This window comes from Lissotriton vulgaris, chromosome 2_1, assembly GCF_964263255.1.
Source record: "Lissotriton vulgaris chromosome 2_1, aLisVul1.2, whole genome shotgun sequence".
Taxonomy (NCBI): domain Eukaryota; kingdom Metazoa; phylum Chordata; class Amphibia; order Caudata; family Salamandridae; genus Lissotriton; species Lissotriton vulgaris.
In genome coordinates, this window is record NC_141687.1 from 771,195,830 (window position 1) to 771,217,193 (window position 21,364).

Here is a 21,364-nt window from a genome sequence, read left to right on the forward strand (position 1 = left end):
GCAGAGGCAGAAGGAGAGGAAACATGGAGTTTCCAGTGATGAGGAGGAATCAGTGTCCTGCGCTTCTTCTAAAAGGTCAGTGAAAAGGGGTAGAGGTTCCCCCTCTTCCTCTACTGGGCGCCCCTCTAAGGCTTCAAGGAAGACCCCCAGTGAGTCTGATGGCCGGGGTTCAGGAGGTTCCCCCCACCGCAGTGGGTCGGGCAAGACGGAATTGGTTTCGCCTCCTAAGGGTGAGAAGACAGACCCAGCCTTCAAGAAACCCTCTTCACATTCTTCTGAGAGGAGTTCCAAGTCCTCTACGACGAAGACATCGTCGACGGTGGCTCCGTCGACGACGAAAATGAAGCCCAAGATCCAATTGGTTCCCTCGACGGGCTCGTCGGCGGGAGCGTCGACGGCTAAGGCGCCGTCGTCGTCGAAGAAGACCTCGACGACTGCAGCGTCGACGGACAGTATGCCGACGACATCGTCGACGAAGGTGAAGACATCGTCGACGAAGAAGCCGTCGACGGCAGGGGCGACGACGGCGATACCGACGACGACGTCGTCGACGACGGGCACATCGACGACGACGGTGTCGACGACGGTCAGGTCGTCGACGAGTGCTTCAACGACGACAACGATTTCAACATCGACGGCGGGCTCGTCGTCGGTGGCGTCGACGACGACTTCCTCCATTCCTATCTCGTCGACGAGGATTTCACCGGCACCGACGGAGCAGCCTACAATATTGGCTGCAGAGAGGAGGGTAACGATTTCTCTTACGAGGATCACGCCTGAAATGACGTCCCCAAGAAGAGTGCCGTCATTGCCTCCCACACTGTTGTTAGACCAGGAGGACTCTGAGGGAGACGGTCAGGATGGCTTTGATTATGCGAATAGCCCTTCGCAACTACTCATTAAAAGTCAAGAAACTGACTCGGAGGAAGCATATGAACAGGGTGGCGGTTACTACCCACAAACTGATGAGCCAAGGGACTATGAGTCACAGGGCATGGTTTCAGTCCCGACGTCCTTCCTACATGACCTGCACAAGATGTTGCATGACTATAAATCCAAGGCTGAGCGCCCAGCTCCGAGAAGATCTATTCCATCAACTCCAGTTAGGGACCACTCTTTAATTGTCCCACCTATGCACCCGGTGCAGTCTCCTCTTCAACCACAGCGGCCACTGCCCCAGACTCTGTCTGATCCAGCAGATGATCCGGATAGGGATCATAATAATGACACGGATGTGTCTTCCGATAATCGTCCGGACTCGGATCAGGATGGAGATGAATACAATGATTACGTCCACCCGGATCAGGCATCGCCACACCAGGACCTAGGCGATTCTCCTCCTGCTGACATTGGTAGTTTTCACCAACTGATGGAACGTGCAGCCGGCCGATTTAAGTTGGTCTTGCCTGCGCAAACAACGGAGTGTTTCTTGTATGACTTTAAAGACACTCACCGTAAGTCTACGAGGTCCATTCCGATTGTGGACCACATATGGGAGGAGGGGTTAAAGACCATGAAAAACCCAGCCACGGTAGTCCCTGTTCTACCGCGCCTTGACAAGAAGTATAAAGGGCCGGAGGATGGACCGGCTGCCCTGACAGGTCATCCCAGACCGGACTCTGTAATCTCACAGGCAGCGCAAAGGAAGTCACGGAACCCTTCTGCTCCCTTAACGGCCCCTCCTGATAAGGATGGACGTCGGTTGGATAGCACAGGCAAGAGATTTTCATCCATCGCTAGCCTTCTGGTTCGCGCAGCCAATGCTTTGGCGATACTGGGACGATATGATCGCCAGTTGTGGTGCGATATAGCTCCCTATTTGGATCAACTTCCTCCAGAATCGGGGCTGGAAGCCAAGAAGACCTTGCAAGAAGGTGAAGCGGTCTCCATGGAGATCATAGATTGTGCCATGGACATTGCCACTACGTCCTTTAGAGCTTTGGCAGGAGCGGCAGTGTTGAGGCGCCAGGGGTGGCTAAAAGTGACGTGGTTTAGACCAGAAATCCAAAATAAGGTCCTGGATCTTCCGTTTGATGGCGAGGCACTCTTCGGCAAACTAATCGACGACACACTTCAGGAGATAAAAAAGGACACAGAGACGGCTAGATCGTTGGGAACGCTCCAGTACCGCAAAACTCCTTTTAGGGGCACAAGAGGCAGAGGTGGCACTTACAGGGGCGCATACCAACAACAGCGCTACTCTTCGACCAGCTCTGGATACCAACCGAATCGCCAACCCTACCAGCAGAGACAGGGCCAGTCCTCTGGTTATACACGGCCATACAATAAGGGCAAGCAGGCTGCCCGTGGACGGGATTCATCTAAACGCCAATAGCGGCCTCCTGGCTCTGCCTACTGTTCCCTCCTCCAAGAGATCATCAGTTGGAGGCAGGGTGTCAAAATTCCTTCTGAATTGGTCCCAAATTACATCGGACCGTTGGGTGCTCAACATAATCAAACGAGGACATACTTTAGAGTTTACGGAAGTCCCTCCACCCAGACCCCCATCAGCCATACCATCGCGTCATCTTCATCTCCTACGACTAGAGGTTCAACAGATGCTCCGCAAGGGAGCGGTGGAACCGGTCCCCTCCAATCAACGGGGCCAGGGCTTCTACTCCAGGTTCTTCCTGGTGAGGAAAACGCGAGAGAAATGGCGTCCCATCCTCGACCTCAGGGAGCTAAATGCCTATCTCATCTCCCTATCCTTCAGGATGGTGTCCCTGCAGGATGTTTTGAAGATGATCAACCCGGGGGATTATATGGCCACACTCGATCTGGAGGACGCGTACTTCCATGTCCCAATTCACCCAGCGCACAGAAGGTTCCTGCGCTTCACAGTAGCCAAGAGCCATTTTCAATTCAGAGTCTTGCCGTTCGGCCTTCGCTCTGCTCCAAGGATTTTTACGAAGGTGCTGGCACCTGTCGCAGCATTCCTGCGAAAACATCACTTCCAGGTCTTCCCTTACCTGGACGATTGGTTACTGAAGGCCCCAACCAAAACATTAGCGCAGGACGCGGTGCAGGCTTGCACCACTCTGTTCCACAATCTGGGTCTCACCTTGAACAGAGACAAGTCCACGCTGCTGCCGTCACAGAGAGCTCGGTTCCTCGGAGCAATGCTGGATTCACAGCTTTCAAAAGCCTTTCCGACTCAAGAGAGAATTCAGAAACTGCAGACACTAGCAGGAAACCTTCAAAGAAAAAAGTGTCTTTCTGTACGCAGCTACAAGTCACTGCTGGGGGTAATGTCATCCTGTATCCCCCTGATCCCGCACTGCAGGCTCCGGATGCGCCCCCTGCAGGAGCAACTGGACCTCCAGTGGCAACAAGTGCACGGATCGTTCGACGACAAAGTGCTGGTCACTCGAAACATGAAAGACGCAGTGCGTTGGTGGTCGAATCAACAGAACTTATGCCGAGGTCTATCCTTCGCAAGCGTTCAATCACCTCACGTGCTGACGACGGATGCGTCATTGGAGGGATGGGGAGCCGTGATGCAGGACCTGCAGGTCAGCGGCCATTGGTCCCCAAGCGACCAGAAGTTACACATCAACCTGTTGGAGCTGAGAGCAATAAGGCTGGCCCTTCAAGCCTTTCTTCCGCGTCTCCGGGGTTCACAGGTGCTAGTCAGGACAGACAACACCACGGCTATGCATTATGTGAACAAGGAGGGAGGGACCAGATCACTTCCCTTGTCACGAGAGGCTCAGCAGATTCTGGAATGGACGATTCTTCATGGAATTTCTCTGAGGGCGGAGCACTTACCAGGAGTGCTCAACGAAGGCGCAGACAGACTGAGCAGACTCACCTCAGTCACTCACGAGTGGGAGCTGAAGCAACAAGTTCTGGATCTAATCTTTCAACAATGGGGCACACCAGAGGTGGACCTTTTTGCAACTCCAACCAACAGAAAGTGTCCAGCCTACGCCAGCAGGTTCCATCACCAAGACTCGTTGGGCAATGCCCTGTCGATAGCCTGGACGGGGAGGTTCCTCTATGCATTTCCACCGATCCCCCTGCTTCCTCGACTCATCAGGAAGATGAAAACAGAACCATGCAGACTCATCCTAATAGCCCCGGCATGGCCAAGACAATTCTGGTACACCGAACTACATCTGCTATCGCTGGAACCTCCGATAACGCTAGAGGACGTTCCGGATCTCTTGGCAATGTCCGGAGGGCAAGTTTGGAATCCAGACCCAAGGTCGTTGCACCTGACCGCATGGCTCCTGACCAGCGAGAATACATGAATGTCCCACTTTCCACGGAGGTCAAAGACATCCTTTCTCAGGCGAGGGCTCCGTCCACGAACAAAAGATACAGATTAAAGTGGAAGAGATTTTGTATTTGGTGCAATAAAGAAAAGATTGATCCTTTCATGTCACAACCTCATCAGCTCCTGCCTTACCTACTCTCGCTAGCTAAGTCTAATCTGTCCCATTCTACCATCAAGGTTCATTTAGCGGCGATTTCGAGATTCAGAAGGACGGGCTCGGGTCCTTCTTTGTGGTCTGCGAGAATTGTCAAGCAATTCCTCAAAGGCCTGTTCAGGGTTTATCCACCAGTGCGATCTCCTCCTCCAACGTGGCATCTGAACTTAGTCCTGGCTCAGCTAATGAAAGGACCTTTTGAGCCGATTCACCGCTCAGACCTAAAGTTCTTATCGTGGAAGTTAGCTCTACTCTTGGCCCTCACGTCAGCGAGGCGAGTAGGGGAAATACAGGCCCTGACTATCCAAGAACCGTTTTTGCAATTCAAAAAGAACACTACCATCTTAAGGACGAACCCAAAGTTCATTCCAAAAGTCCCCACTGACTTTCATCTAAATGAACCAGTCATACTTAAAACGTTTTTTCCGAACCCAGTCACTCCAGCAGAAAAGACATTGCACACTCTGGATTTGCAACGATGTGTAAAGTTCTACATAGACCGCACCAAGGACTTTAGGAAATCTTCGCAATTATTCATTGCCTTCGGCGGTCCAAACAAGGGTCTCTCTCTGTCCAAACAGGGGATCTCAAGATGGATTTCAAGTGCCATTCTGCATTGCCACCAGTTAGCAGGAAAACCTCTGGTGGGCAAGATCCGCTCTCACTCGACAAGGTCGGTGGCTTCTTCTTCGGCCCTCTTTGCGGGGGTACATGTCAAGGACATCTGCCGGGCTGCTACCTGGAGCAGCGTACACACGTTCACTGAGCATTATTGCTTAGAATCCTTGCAGCAGGATGATGCGGCTGTGGGCCAAGCTGTCCTGAGAAACCTCTTCAAGTGATGGGTGAGCTTTCCTTTCTATCCCACCTTCCATGGGTGACACATTTTGTAATTTCTTGCTAATGTGATAATGTACTGCTTTACAAAATGTGTTTATGATGTTTTACTGCTTGCTATTCTGATACAAAGCATGGGAATCTATGAAAGTTCCAATACTGGGGCAAGAAAACAAGTTACTTACCTGTAACTTTGGTTCCCCAGTATTGGTAACTTTCATAGATTCCCATGCGCCCACCCACCTCCCCGGGGAAAGCTCAGCCTTCAGCAGGTATGGTGTCTAGCACTCTACGGCTACGAAAATCTGAGGCTCTGAGGTTCCTTCAGGAAGGTTCTAAGGGTGAGGCTCTTCTGATTGGCTGACGCCTAGAGTTTGGTCTCTTTTACAAAAAGAGGCTGATATGTTACAAAAGGGAATGAGGCCTAGGCCTTTCCTTTCTCTTTTGTACCTACTACTATGATATTTTTTATTACCGAGACTCCCAGTCCTTCGACGGGGAATGATACAAAGCATGGGAATCTTTGAAAGTTACCAATACTGGGGAACCAAAGTTACAGGTAAGTAACTTGTTTTCTTCTTTTTGACCCAATAACATCACAGAAAGTGACATCATAAGATCTGACACTGAATCTTCCCAGGAGGTGATGTTGCATGACCTTAATCCCAATGACATCACAGTAACTGTCTATGGTGGTATCAAGAGACTTGTACGTGCACAATTATATAATGACGCAAGTTACTAACATAGTTAAATGTCCATTTTATATACCACTGACATATTCTGGAAGGTAAGTTACTCCAAACCTTTGGTGAAGTAAATCTCTGACCATAACCAAGGTGAGAAAGGTTTGAGTTGGAGTTTGGGAATGGCCACAAATGTATGAGTTTGTGGGCATTCTCCAATTTACAAGGCTAACCACGCTTTGTTATGCCTGCTTCCTCCCCGTGTGGAATTAAAAAATATATTTTTTATTTTTTTTCTACTGCATCTTTCTCCATATCTGTAGACTAGAAATCTGCGTTAGTAAAACCATGTAATGTAAGTCTATCAGAAATCCTTTTGTGAATTCCTGACAGTGGTAAATGGAGGTGTTTTCGGATGTACAACATATCTTTACGTCAAAAATGCCTTCGTGAATGCCCCAAACTGTATCGTTTTGCAATAACTTGAATCAGCTGCAAGAAGGTAGAGTAGTTCAAACATGTCTGTGTCTTAAACTCTGTGCACTGCAAAGGCTTGATTCTGCTTTTGTTTTCGGAACAATTTAGAGCCTGTGATATCCGCTGGTAAATCTTTAGTGGTGTATGCCTGACTGTGGTAAATCAAGCTGCATTTGGGAACACTTACAGAAAGCAGCATCATTAATCAAAGTGTCGTTGGTACGTCTCGAGCCTGGTGAGGCAACAAATTAGAGGGTGTGCTCCCAGGCCGTAAAAAACGACCTCAGTAAATCACCTCATCTGCTCGGTGTCAACTGATCACTCTCCTTATGTACAGAGAACAGAGCCTTTGACATGTGAAATGATTTGGGTCTAAGACTAGTGAAGCTTTGAACTGTACACATACATCAGAAGTGCACTAACAAACTGAAAAGGATGAGCTAGTAATAACATTGGGAACCAGTGCTAATCCTTTTACAATAATTCATTATTTTATACACCATGGAAAGCTGTGTAGCATTTCCTTGCCGATACAGGAATGAGTGTGACTGTAGATGTGAAAAAAATTGTCTGCATGTTTATGTAGTACGTGTATTATTGTGTAAAAACAGAATAAGTTGGTCAATAAAAGCAATACTGAAATTTGAGTTAATCACCATTCTAGAGAAGTTTTTGATTTTCCTCTCAGATGTGGATTTCAATATAGTGTCCTCGTGACATGGTTAAAGCACTTGAGTGCAAGGTGCTTGGGGTTTCACGTCCAAGCCCACTATGTCAGGAAGTAATGCATGTCAGTGAGACTGTGATGGCATCTGGTACCCTGAGTGAAGTAGGCATGTCTGTTGGTTGGAGGTGTTCATCAATGTATACACTGGCTCCATCAGCCAAATACATACGGCAATCTTTTACCTGGATATTATAAAATGTGAAAAATGTGCCAGCTTCGAGACATTGTTCATTGTAACATTACTGCACAATATCCTTCTGGAAGAAGATCCATCATAAAATCGATAGAAATTGTATGCCTTTGTTCAATGATCCATTGGCATCTATGTTTTTTATAATTTCCTATTGATCCATCACATGCTTTCACATTTCTTCATAATTTCAAAATATTTCACTTTATGCTTTTCAGTATGTTACTATCCTTTCATTATGAAGACAATTAAACATTTCCGTTAGGAGAAACAGAATTGTTTCAAAATGGCTGTCAATATCCATGTCTTACTCCAAACACTGGTATCATTTTCTCTTCTGGTGTCTAAATATGCCTTGTGCTCGCCACATTTTATACTGAGATTATTGAGGACTGGAGACGTTTAAGTCTTAAAATGTGTGGTACCAAGAGAATATGAGCTGCTATTAAGAAATCTGACCCTCCCTGCTACCTGAATGGGTGTGGATTTGAAGTGGGTCTGAGGTGACTCAATATCTGTTTTAATTGTGTGCTTGTGCCTCACCTTTATTCCTGTTTTATATTATGGTTGTCAATGGTACAGACTACTGAAGTTTGCTACTCTCCGTTGAGGAAGCGTGTCTTGTTTTGTATTCCCAGGTGAGAAGGACAGTATAGTGTTTTCTTGTTTTTTTCTTCCTTTCTCCATGTATATATGCTGGAATTCAATGCTGGGAGCTACTCCGTTCACTGTTTTTTCTCAAGAGATTGAGTTGCTGGGTATTTGCCTTATCTTTTTCAAGTTGTCCTAGTGTAGGAGAGCCTGAGGGCCATTTTGCTTTTCTTTGTCTACGTTTAAGCTCATGCAAAGAGTGAGAGATGCGTAGGAAGGTCCACCACACACAGATTAAAACTATGGTGGGATTTGTCTGTTCCCTGAGCCAAATAGATCCAGTTTGGGTATGGACTTGTTCCCTAAACGGGGGCAAAGTTTTATTTTTACTCCCATCATCAGTCCTTGGTGAGGGAGATGAATTCCTCTCTTGCAGAGCGCCACTGCACAAGTACACTATTCCTAGCCGTGGGTCAGGTATGTGGGTTTATGTCATATCAACCTAAAGTGTGGTGAGGGAACAAGGGCTTACACAGGGGCAAAGGGCCACTGTGTGTTTACATTCTCGCAAGTGTGATTCTTTATGTTTGTTTATTTATTAATATATTAATGGTATTTGGCAAGAATGTTCGTATTTATGTCGTAAGAGTCCCTGTTAGCTGTCTATGACTGTATACTTTGAAGGTCTGCAAAGTTTGCTTGTTGCACACCCAAGGAAATGGTGACCTTCTTGGTGTCCCAATTCTTTCATACATGTCATCCGTGCGGTAGTCAAAGAAGAAGACAGCTTTTCTCCAGGGCTGAATTCCACAGTCCCGCAACTCCTCTTCCTGCTCAACACTCCTCGCATGTCACAGAGCCAACCTCCATATAACTGTGACTGCAAACACCATTTTATTCTAATCGGAAAGGACACCCTGCCATCCACTTAGCACATTGTCTGGCCGTGCAGTAAGTGCACTGTGTCTCCCTACATACTTGCCACCTAATATAATCTCCCAGCACCAATGTAACAGTATGGCCCCCTATGAAGCTCCAAGTTTAGCAGGATGTCACCTGCAAAAATATTGAACCTTCAAGGTATGAACTTTGGATAATCTTTCCAGTGACTCATGAATTGAAGTGGACCTCGAAACATTTGCTGTTCACAGATTTCTTGGACTTCATGGTCTCATTGCCCCTGTACCATAATTTGGTGGAGGATTTCATGTGAAACCAATGTTATGGATCAATACATGTAACTTAAAGGGAAAAGTCACAGGAGGAATCTAAGGAGTAATAACATATGGACCAAAATATAGTTGTCAAAACTTGTCTGGCAACGAATGAACACAAGCAAAATTGAGAAGACAGCTACACTTTGCATTCCAGGAAAAAAAGGAGAAGTTGCTCTTGAGTTTTCTGCACATTCCTTCATCTTGACTTTTGAGTGGCATACATGATCAGTAACCCCAGAAACAAAAGGATGGATACAAGGTGAAAAAGGAAAAATTCTTGGATGAAAACCTTGCACATAGGAAAATAATGAAACCTTGGTAGCACTTTGAGTTACATTATTTTAAGAGCTGAATTGCATTACAGTAGCATTGCAGATACTACTCCAAACACTGAATGGTTGGTTCACTCTGTTTGTCAAGGACACTGGGAATGATAACCAGAGGAAAGAGTCTGTTCAATTTCTAGTGCAGTGCTTTGTCAAGAGCCCTCCAAAAACTTTAAAGATATAGTATGAGGTTACCATTAAGACAAAAAATATATCTCAAAAAACATTGACCATTTCTTCTGCTGTTGGTAACTTAGGTAAAGGGGAAAAATGTGCCAGCTTCGAAACGCTGTTCACTGTAACCATTACTACACAATATCCTTCTGGAAATGGAAGATCCATTATAAAATCGATAGAAATTGTATGCCAGGGTTCAGGAGCCATTTATAACAGATACAAATACCTAACATACTTGGAGTGTGATGAATTATATTAAGCACTAATAAGGCAGGCAAGAACAAATTCTGAATTATCAGAATGAACAGCTGACCACCCAAAACTAAGAGCCTGATTTAGAGTTAGAAGGATGAGTGTATGTCCGTCAGGGTGACAAAGTTGTTGTCAGGGCGACAGAGTAAACCACTTCATTGCCCTGATGGGCAACCTGTCCCCCAAATGCAGAGCTCTCATCTGGCCTGTGGACGTCGCTTAAGATTGTCAGAAACTGCTGTCACACTAGTTTCTTTCAATGTAGTAAAAGTCTCTGTTGAACAGGATGGCTGTCTGTCAAACTTTTACATAGATTTGTTTTAAAACAAACTCCCAAAGCTTTTAAAAAATAAAACCAATGACACACAGCATGGGAGTTTCTCCCATGACGTCAGGGTAATTTTAAAAAATGTATACTTTCTTTCTCTGCCACCTGGCGGTGACAGCAAGCAAAAAAAGCCATCCTACTGCTCCCTCTAAATTGACTGGATGGTCAAATTGCTAGCCTTAAGCAGTCTGAACTCCAGCCGGTCATTGAAGGAGCATGTCAGCAACGGAGCCAGAGTTGGCTCCGTCATTGACATACTTAAGGTCTTTCCTACTTAACGACATACCTAAGGTATGCCCTAATGAGTGGGCAGACCAAGAGTTTGACAGAGAGGGTACTCTGTCGCTGTTGCAACAGAGTATCCTCTCCGACAAACTCTAAATCAACCCCAAACCCAGTCTTTGGATAATGATGATGCTTCAGCCAAAAGAGTCTTAGACCCTGAAATATCAGTAATTGTAAAATCATACTGTGCAGAGAAAATCGCCCATCAAGCTTGATGACTATTCCTGCATTGAACTGCTGCAAATTTGGTTTATCAGGTCAAATTTCAATTGGTTTTCTAAAGCTCTTCAAAAGATGCTACGATTTTGTACAAGCCGTCTTCAAGTTTATCCCTTTAAATAATTAAATAATTCCTTTCACTCTATAACAAAGAATTAGACATAAAGCTATGATGTGTTTGTCCATCCTCTTCTTGTTTTTGTGTTAGTACTGTCTTTACTGTTCTTTCAAAGTTTTCTGTATCCTCCATAAATGTCTTTGAAGCATTAGGAGGATATAAGGAAACATCTCTATGAGCACCTTGCTAATCCCAGGAAAAAAAGTTTTTCTTATTTTCCTTCTTCAGAACATAAGTAATGCTTTTGACTATCGCTACAAAGTTCTTAATAAATTTTCAATAAAAATTGAAAATCCCAAAAAACCTTTTGCCTCTTTTACATTAGTAAATGACAGTCATTCCAAATTAGCTGCTAACTTCTTTGGATATATTGAAAGACCAGAATGTTTCTATCTAAGTCCAAGATAATTATTATCTTCCTTCTTGAAATCAAATTTTTCAGGTTTACAAGATAACCAATGTTGCTTGAATCTGCATAACGCCAGGCTTAAATGTTCTTTATGTTCTGCAAGGGTCTTACAAAAAACGAAATGTCATCTGATCCTTAAAAAACCCTCTCTTGATCCAGGCGACACTAAAAATTATCGGCCCATTTCACGCCTCCCGCTGCCTGATAAATTCCTTGCAAAAACCATTAATGATGAACTGATTACTTTTTTGGACACTGAAAACCTGCCTGCTCCATCTCAATTTGGATTCAGACCTCAACACTCTACAGAATCTGCCTGCTAGTGGATAGAGGGTGAGGGCTGCGCTGATTTTGCTTGACCTCTCTGCCGCTTTTGATACGGTAAATCGCTCAGTGCTTATCAACTGTCTTGAGAGGATCGGGATTAGGGGCTCACCCTCACCACTCTTTGCACCTTCCTATCCAACAGAGAGCAGACTGTGGCTTTTGAGTATATCCTATCAGATCCGTTTTCTCTTCCCAGAGGGGTGCCACAGGGGTCATCTTGGTCCCCCATGTTTTTTAACACCTGTGTCACCCCCCTGGCAGAGCTAATTCGATCACATGGTTTTTCAGCAGTTTATTACGCTGACGACACTCAAATAGTTGTGTCAATTTCATCTCATGTTGACGTAGTAGCCAACAAATTTAAGAGCTGTCTGGCTCATTTTGTAGTCTGGAGGCAGGAAAACTGCCACAAATTAAACACAGATCAAGGTGATCCTCTTTGGCCACAATACACTTTTTGGAACACCTCGTGGTGGCCTTCAGATCTTGGCCCAATTCCACCCCCAGCATGGAAAGTGAAGAATTTGGGGGTCCTATTTGATATACAACTCTATTTCTCCAGCCAAATGAATCACATCACCTCTTCTTGATTCTATCTCCTTAGGGTTTTAAAGCAAGTCTTTCCATTCATCCCACAAACATGCAAAGAATGGTCATTATGGCCTTAGTTTTCAGTAAGATTGGTTACTGTAATGCAGTATATTTGGGACCTTAGAAACGCCTGCAACAGAAGCTTTAATCACTGCAAAATGTGGAGCTCGCATGCTTCTAAAAATTCCTACGTTTAGCTTTGTTTCAAAGAGCATCTGCAGCCTTCACTGGCTGCCTGTCTGTTAGAGTGTTAAATTCAATGCCCTGTGCACAGTCTATAAGGCACTGTACAAAACCGTCCCTCTCTACTTTCAGAGGCTTTTTCCTGAAATTCCCCCTAACGTAACCTTAGATCAGGTGCAGCCAAACCAGTGGTCATCGCAAAAATAAAGAAAGCCAAGTGGGGAGGCCATAGCTTTGCAAACTTAGCAGGCATCCTGTGGAGCACCATGCCTTTCTGTCTGGGATCGCAACCCGACAGAGGTCTTTTTAGGAAATCACTAAAACTCTGTCTTATCTCCTCATGTATGAAATAGAACTTTAATGCTGTGTTTTATGCGGGCTTTAGAAGGCTCTTACAAACTTACAGCCCGATTCATGAAACAAAATTGCGCTCGCAAAGGGCCAGATTCTGAGAATCTGGCCCTTTGCGAGTGCAATTATTGCATTTGGGATTTAAGAACTCGCAAATTTGCGAGGAATAGCATTTAAGGAATCTCTATTAGAGATTCCTTAAATGCTATTCTTGAAACATTTTAAAATTGCGAATTCGCAATTTTGGGCCGCTATTTACCACGAAGTCAAACCTCGTGGTAAATAGCGAAAACTTAGCAAAAATACATTGAAATGCATTTTTCTAAGTTGCATGTTACACACACACATGTCCTTTGGACATGTGTGTGTGTAACATCTGTGTGAATTTACATTTCAGGGGTGTTACAGGGTGTCCTTTGGACACCCCTGCACCCTTGAAATCGCAATCTCATTTGCGATTAGCTAATTGCTAATCGCAAATAAGGAATAACTCCCCATTCATTCCTATGGGCTTTTAGGCCCATAGGAATGAATGGGGAGTTATTCCTTATTTGCGATTAGCAATTAGCTAATCGCAAATAAGGAACCTGTAGGAATCGCAAAAAATATTGCGATTCCTACATGAATCCTGTTTTGCGAGTCTGGAATAGCGATTCCTTATCGCTATTTCAGACTCGCAAAACTTCACAATGATGAATCGGGCTTACTTAATGAGCAAAACTTTGCTGTGTGATTGGAATACTGCAAACTTTCATTCAGCAGTTTCGGACCTATGCACTGAGAATATGGAAAAGAGAAACCCATATTTTTTCAAAAAATTACATGTTTCGGACCTCCCACTCTACACCTTTTTCTACATTCAGCCACCCTACACCAAATTGAGTGTGCTCGTTGCTCAAGTTTTGAACGTAGTTCCCCATACGTCTGGTACAAATTGTTAAAAAGCAGCCAAAGTTTCTAAGGGTTCAAACTGGTATTCCCTATGAAGCGAGAATGACTGCATCTCTGCACCTGAACGAGAGAGGAGCAAGTGAACTTCTTTCCCTCATCCCTTTCCACAATGAATTCCAGGAATGGGAAACAGCCAGTGGTGGCTTTCATTGTAATGTCCCTCCAGCAGGCCTAATGTCATGTGAACCGTGTTAGAAAAAAACAGAATAGCTCCATTCCATTGAAGGTGTAATATTTGTTACAATCCTGGTTATTTTAAAAAGGAAATAAACTTGTTTTTCTACAAAAGTGAATCAAAACTAGTTTTCATCATTTCACCATTCCTACTAAGAACATTTTGCATGATTCCTTTCATGTTAATTGTAACCTTCCATCAGTAACAGCTTAACTGTTTCATTCATCCCTTATTTAGATAGTAGCAACAAAGTTGAAAGCAAAAAAGTGCCCCCATTTTTTAAGGTGAAGCATTTTTTTCTAGAATTTACCGTAAATGGAGCTTCTTTGCATAATGCTTTGTTGTATTTTGTTTGATTGCAAATCACACAAGTATGGTAGACCGGCCATCACGTTGTGCTCAAAATGTTGTACATGGCAGGCAGGACATAGATTGTGAGATGGTCATTATCTGCAGTGGCTGGATATAACAGCTGACTGCACTCTTGTTATTTGTAATTGGTAATTAGAAAGTCATCATTTGTAATTACTTTTGTCAGGTATTGACCACATGGTATTGTTGAAACAAAATTGCCCTTGGGAATTATTACCAAGATAAGGCCACATAAATAATTACATTTAGAGTTGGAAGACATAGTTCAATATTTGTAATTATCTCTGTGGTAAACTGCCTGATGCCTTCTCCTGTTACAGACTTTGGAATCGGGTAATAACCCATTCAATGCTGGGACATATATAGTGATAATGACGAGTACCACATGGCGTTTCTGTTGTTCATTCTTCAGAAACTAGCATTGTGGTTATACTTTTCGTATTATGTACTTTTACATTGAAAGTGTTGGTATCCTATTTCATTACCATTAAAATCTTACATTTATGCAGCAAAAATGTTTGTTGCAACATTGAAAAATAAATATAGCCCATGCATGATTCCTGTGAAATACCATACAATATTGCATATGATAATCGTATATACTTGATTTTGTTTTTTTAGGTTTACCTATGAAATTGCGCCAGTTTTCGTCTTGATGGAGCAAATAACTCTTCGCAAAATGAGAGAAATTATTGGCTGGTCGAACACAGAGGGCGATGGGATTTTCTCACCTGGTGAGTTCCAACCTTCATTTGTATTTTGATTTAGAAGGAGTAGAATACCTTTATTCACCCTAATATATGTTTGTTTTATTCTTGTGATAAACGTACCTTGCTTCGGTGCACAACCTGACTCTAGAAGTTGTCTTCACAAATAAGGTGACAGGCGGGTGAGCTAACGTTACCACGAATGTGCTGTGTTTGTCTTTGCAGTCATGCGTACTGCTCTCCCTGGTCTTACTAAGAAACATTATCCTTTGCCACATCAGCTGGTTTAAGTAAGATGGAGTCTGCAATAGGACACAAGGGAGAGATAAACCAGGCTCTCACAGTGCAAAAGGTTTTTGCTTCTTCATGCCCAAATCTGTGCTACAGGCATTATCTGTGACATATATTACATTGTACTTTGCATAGATAATTATCGTAAATCCTAATACACAGATGAGTGTAGGACCTGTAGCAAGATCTGTAGCTGTTATCTTTATTAAAGCATAGGCCCATATCACCTATTGTTCAACTGGTCAAAGGTCTCCATATTAATAAAATCCAAACACCTTTGTTATTTCTACAATACAACCATGGTATGGTGTACATTTATACCATTGTTTGAGAGGGGGCAGGGAAATCAGGATTGACTTGAATCAGGTGGATGGACAACCAGTATGTTTTGGATAGTGGAGTGCACTCAGTATATATTGGATGGGGGTACGGCAGATAACCGATTATGGTTTGTGTTCCAAGTAAGTGGGGGAAGAAAACAATTACCCTAAGCATTTTGACCATTTATCCAACAGGTTCTCCTCCCTTGATTCTCTTAACAAACTGAATTGGCTGCTTGTAAATGATCTTTGCTAAGAGTCTAAAGATATAAATAATAGCATCCAACCTGTGGCACATGTGACTGTCTCATGTTACAACTATGGCTGAGTCTAAATGTAATGGTATTAGACAAAGTTCTTGGAACAAGGCTGTTGTGCGTGCAAAGATAAAGAAAGCTGAATAGATAAGTCTTAGGCATCAGTTCAATGTTATATTGTTACAAGAGATCTGATCAATCCTTAATGAACATATAAATGCTTATGCGCATTTACTGTCTCAAAGTCTCCCTCTAAATCGTAACATTCTAAGGTGGGGTCTTACTTCTATGGATTGCCTTGAACATTGATTGTGTTCTAATTGAAAGGCCTCGTGAAATTCATAATGTCCAATTTCTTGAAATGTGGTTTAAATAGGATGCCGTTTTTTATATTGTCAACTTTTATAATGATCATTTTGATGATGTTAAGCACTGTTAAAGACTATCAGAAACCACCGACTCTCATCCTCTAGATGTACTTAATAGGTTTGGAAGAATCCCAAAATCATTTTATATGGCAAATGAATATTGAATTCGGGAAATTATATGATTGCCAGACAAACCAATGTTGTTTATTGTGGATGTTAATACAAATGTGCACGCTAGTATGGCTGTTTTTTTAGCCCGTAAGTTGCTCTTTCCCAGCAACCTGACTCAAAGTGGAATCTTTGTAATGTGGAATGTCTAATGCCCCTAATACCAGTCAATTTGATCTTGATGTACTTCAAAGCAATAGGTATGACCCTGTACTAATTCCCTGTAAAAACATGTTTTTTTTAAAACTTTATTTGTCAGTTTTTTAATTATACAAACATTAACATCCCTCCAATTGGCATCTAAACAGCACATACACACATCGACTGACTCATTAAGGCACTGTTTGTTGACTTGAGGCCACACCGAGACACATAGTTACCCAAAAGACATTGCAGAATAACATACAGAAGCTAGCATCCTGCGAGTACTAGACTAGTCCCAACACTACACCTCACATCCGCTGTATCTCAGGGAACGTCCCCGGCAGCCTCCTCAGTTCCCGAGTCCCACGGTGAGAATAACTCTCCACTTGTCCCTTCTGATTCGCTGTGGGAAGTGTGTCCCTGGACCCCTATCGTAACACACATGCCTCGCCTGGCCAACAGGTCCTCCTGTAATTTCTCATCCCTCCTACAGCTCTGCATATGTGTCTCCTCCGCTAGGGACCATTCCTGCACATCCCTAATCCATGTGGGGATCTCCGGGGCCCTCTGGCCCATCCAAGTGATAGCCACCCTACGTCTGGCCAGCACCAGCATCAATTGCATCAATCTGTAGGACAATTTACGTTTTTTTGGCCGCGGTATCAGCGCTAACAGGCAGTGCAACGGTGTGAGTGTAATACGGAGCCCCATTGTGGCCAGTATGTGTTCCACTACGCCCACCCAAAAGCTCTGGATTAGTGGGCAGTCCCAAGCCAAGTGCAGGAACCCCGCCCCCCCGCGCCACATCTGGGACAATCATCTCTTCTGTCTGGGGAATAACACTTCAGTAAGATTGGAGTGAGATAGGTGCGGTGCAGGATATTATAATGTATCAATTTAAAGCGCGCATTACAAGATACCTTCTTTGTAAGGGCCCCTATTCGCTTGCGCTCCCTGTAAAAACTTTAAGTAGAATATAGAAGAAGATTGAGGTGGGACAATATAGTCTGAACCTTGTTCTTAAGCAGATGATCAGTGGCTCAATGAAATATATATGTATATGCTTAGAGGCCCATGTGCATTCTGTAGCTGTATTATCTGCGTGCGAGTCCATTGTAGGAGACATCTTCAATATCTTTTTGATACATTGGTGGTCCTGTCACAATAAAGTAAATGTGAACTAGTTTAACAAACCTTGCAGCATGCCTTTCATAATTTATACTTAGCCTGGAAACGTTATCCGTGGGATTAAGAAGAAGTTAATTTACAAAGAGGGGCTTGTAAAATGCTATTAGGCCTCGCAAGGCCTAAATTAGGAATAATGACTGAGACGATTTACTTACTGCCGGTGTTTGCAAAATATGACAGATTTCTGAAAGGAGGTTAATTGCACTGTGACATCTTCAGATACGCTTTATTGCCATATTCCATCCGAATAGTGGGTACGTTTTTTTCCTGGCATTTACAAACCTAAAAGTGTGGATAACAGCAGATGGCTACACTCAATTTTGATAATAAACTATACTTGCACCTTTCTGAGGTTATTGATGCAATTAAGGATAGTCCCAGTGGAAAACTGCATGGTCCAGATGGGATGGCAATGGATCTTTTTAAAAATAATATTGAAGTTTTATACACCTTCAGTCACAAATATTCTTGATGCTGCCTGTTCCGCCCAAATCCCATTTACTTGGTTTAAGTTGTTAATTATCCTTATTTTTAAGAAAGGAAATAAGGACGATCCAACCTGTTATCAACTAATTTCCCTGATTGACTCCACTGTTAAAACAGGATGAGAGCCAGCTTGGGTTCAGAGCTGGCCTAGTGCCATAAAACAGGCCCACATACAGCCAGAAAAAAGGCCCACACTTCGAGCAATGTCTGATTCCCCGATAGGCCAGTCCGACCCTGCCGCAATCTACCTCTAGCAGGGGGTGCCTGATGCTCCAATTTCACCTGTCACTGAACTGAAGTTGTTCCTTCTCATTTTTTCATAAATAGAGTGTTAAAATGTGATGATCGCCTCAACCATTTCCTAGATCTCTTATAACTCGCATTAGTAGTGTTGATTTAGGGCTCAATTACGAATCTGGTGGTCCACGGGCTGCTAGGCTCGCGAGGGCACAGTGGTGGTGTCTTCCCTCCGCCCTGTTACAATTAGGGCGGCCGGACCGCCATTGCTTCACCACAGCCGCCGTTCCCTGGCGGTGGTGTGGCGGTGTAGAGGCAACAATATGCTTGGCAGGACTGCTGCGCTCCCGTCAAGCATATTTACTCTCCAGCACGATTTTTTTTTTATATCTATTTTTATTGGTTTTTGAAAATTTTCCGTGTTATAATATCACACGTTACACATGGGTTACATGCATACTCAATTGGAGCACATTAAGATTGCTTTAGTATATACATTAGTTAAGATATCTTTAACCGTTAGGAACACAAAAGCATAACAGGATCTTTAAATGATCTGCCTAGTGGAAGAGTGTTACTCATGTTGGCCAATTCGAGTCAATCTCTTGGTTCTGCTGTTGTATCCCTATAGTATGCAATCTTGCTATTGCAGTCTGCCCAATATTGCTCGTGCCTCTAAGGGCATGTTCTATCGATTCCTGGTCTAGGTGTGGCCTGCCTGGTCCTGCCATTACTTTCACCGTGTATGTGTTTGCTAACAGATTGAACTTTTAAAAGAAAAGGTGGGAGACATAACATAATAGTGAACAAGAATTCGTGACATGTGAGAAGTTCTCTGTAGTAAATTGATAAGTGTTGTCGCTGAGATATCCCAACCATGTGTCGTGGGCCTTATAGGTGTACATGTCCGGTATGCACTATGTGATGTTTACCAGATTGCATCAGTGGCAGGTTTATCTTCCAGTGTTATTGGCTATTCGCCTTTCTTTTGGACCTGTGTGGTGTTTTTAGCCTGGACTAACAACTCCACGATTTTCATGGCAGTTCCTCCTCCATAAAAACTGTTGCGAACAGAAAACAAAGGGGGCCCCACCGTGCCCCTTGTGCCTTTGGCCCATGGGGTGCATCCAGGGGGGCTCAACATGTGCCCCCCCTGTGTGCATGCACCCTAGTTCCTGCACTGCATGGACTTTACAGTCCATGCCATTCAGGAACTGTAATTGGTGTTCTCAATGTGGTGCCCATTTTCGGCCGCATCTCTGTGGGAACATTAAAAAAAAAAGCCTGCCAGACAGAAGAAACACTTGTAATGTGGCTGGCAGCCTAACCATGGGTTTGGTGGTGCAGCAGTGGGCGTACCTGGCGCCGCAATGCCAAACTCTTAATCACACCCTTAGTGTTTTAACACAGCTTTTCAATTTGGCATGAACTCACAATACGCTAAGCTTTTCATTGAAGGGATGACCCACAATTCATGCAGAAAGGAAAGACTGGAAACTGAGCTGACATAATGATTTAGAAGTATGGGGTAGCCACTACTTAATTTGCAAAAACATTTTGTGCCACCGCCTAAAGTATTCGACATGGGTCCACTATTCACATGTCACTTTAAAATGTAGGTTTAAATCCTAGTCTTATCATGTTTGTAAGACATATTACATAGTTAAATATTCCACTAATAAACTCTGCTAAACACACACAGCGCCATCGTTGGAAGGATTATCATAATTATGTGCCGGTGTTTCCAAATAAGTGCTAGTTCCGAGCATCGCAAACACGCATTCGCCCAAAATGACCAGACTCGGACACATGTCTCTTAAATAGCAGAAAAGGCCACCTTTATTTTTGATCAGGTAACTCCAAATTCAGGCAGTTGAGTTTATATTAGTAATAATTTAGTAAAACATGCCAAAACCTTTACCATTTTCCTTGGTATAAAATATTAGCATTTTCAGACCGAAACCTTCAAATATTATGTTATCAGATTCTTTCAAAACCTTGTGTTTCATTTCTCTTCATTTGTTACAATTATTCCTTTTATCTTTCTTTTTCCTTAAATCCGAGGTGGGCAGGCCCGCTCCAGTCTTACCCACCCCAAACCACACCATAACTTTTCTTAAGCCTGGGAGCTACCTATCTAAAAGTGACAATCTATATGCAACACCAATTTTTTTTAAAAATATTTCTTTATATATATATTTTTTTTTTGGGGGGGGGGGTGGGAGGGTGGGACTTACGAAAATAACACCTCCCCCCTCCCAGCTGCCGCCTTGCAACCTCCCTCAGCGCGCACTGTGAACGTTCCACAGCGCGCGCCTCCTTCCCAGCCTATCCTTTGCCCTCGGACTGCTCCCCCTGAGGCCCCATAAGCATATTTTTGTTCACACTGCAGAAAACCCCTAAATTATGCTGTTGACACTGACTCACCACAGATATATTAATAAACATAGTTGTCGATTCTCAAGTCAGTTTTATGCTAAACAGCTGTGAAGAAGGTTCGTAGCACATGAATGATTCCAGGGAATGAATGTTACTCCTTAACTGAGTAATTCAGTGTTGATTGCCTGATCCTAGTTGACGTGCACTATAACTGTTCAATAACATGTCTTTTTTGTACTGACTACCAATTGCTTGCCACAAGTTCCTTTCAACAACGCTAAATGTGCTTCCGTTAGAAAAATAACCTTCTTACAAACCTTCTAGTATAATTTCAACTAATATCTGAGACAGTATTTTACTTTACTTTAAAGGGGAGCCCAACAAGTCCCAAGGCCACTCTCTTTAGCCTCATTTAAAGATAAGTACTTTGCCTGCCCTTCAACATGCCCTTGACAGTTTTACTTCCTAAAGTGATTTCTCAAAACAGCTCCTAATGGTTTTATAATGCCTAACAGTTCACGGGAGACTCGAAGATGTACTTTGAGCGTGTCAGTTGATGCATGGTTTCTAATCTGTTTCCCTCAACACCCTACTCTG

General features: G+C 43.5%; 1 protein-coding gene across 1 annotated transcript in view; it reads left to right on the forward strand.

The window, feature by feature from the left end:
• Nucleotides 1-21,364, forward strand: part of GAD1 (glutamate decarboxylase 1) — a 205,502-nt gene that overhangs the window by 131,501 nt on the left and 52,637 nt on the right. Inside the window, exon 7 of the mRNA XM_086956108.1 lies at nucleotides 14,844-14,956. Coding sequence (XP_086812234.1) covers nucleotides 14,844-14,956 — 113 coding nt within the window. The remainder of the gene's footprint in view (nucleotides 1-14,843; nucleotides 14,957-21,364) is intronic.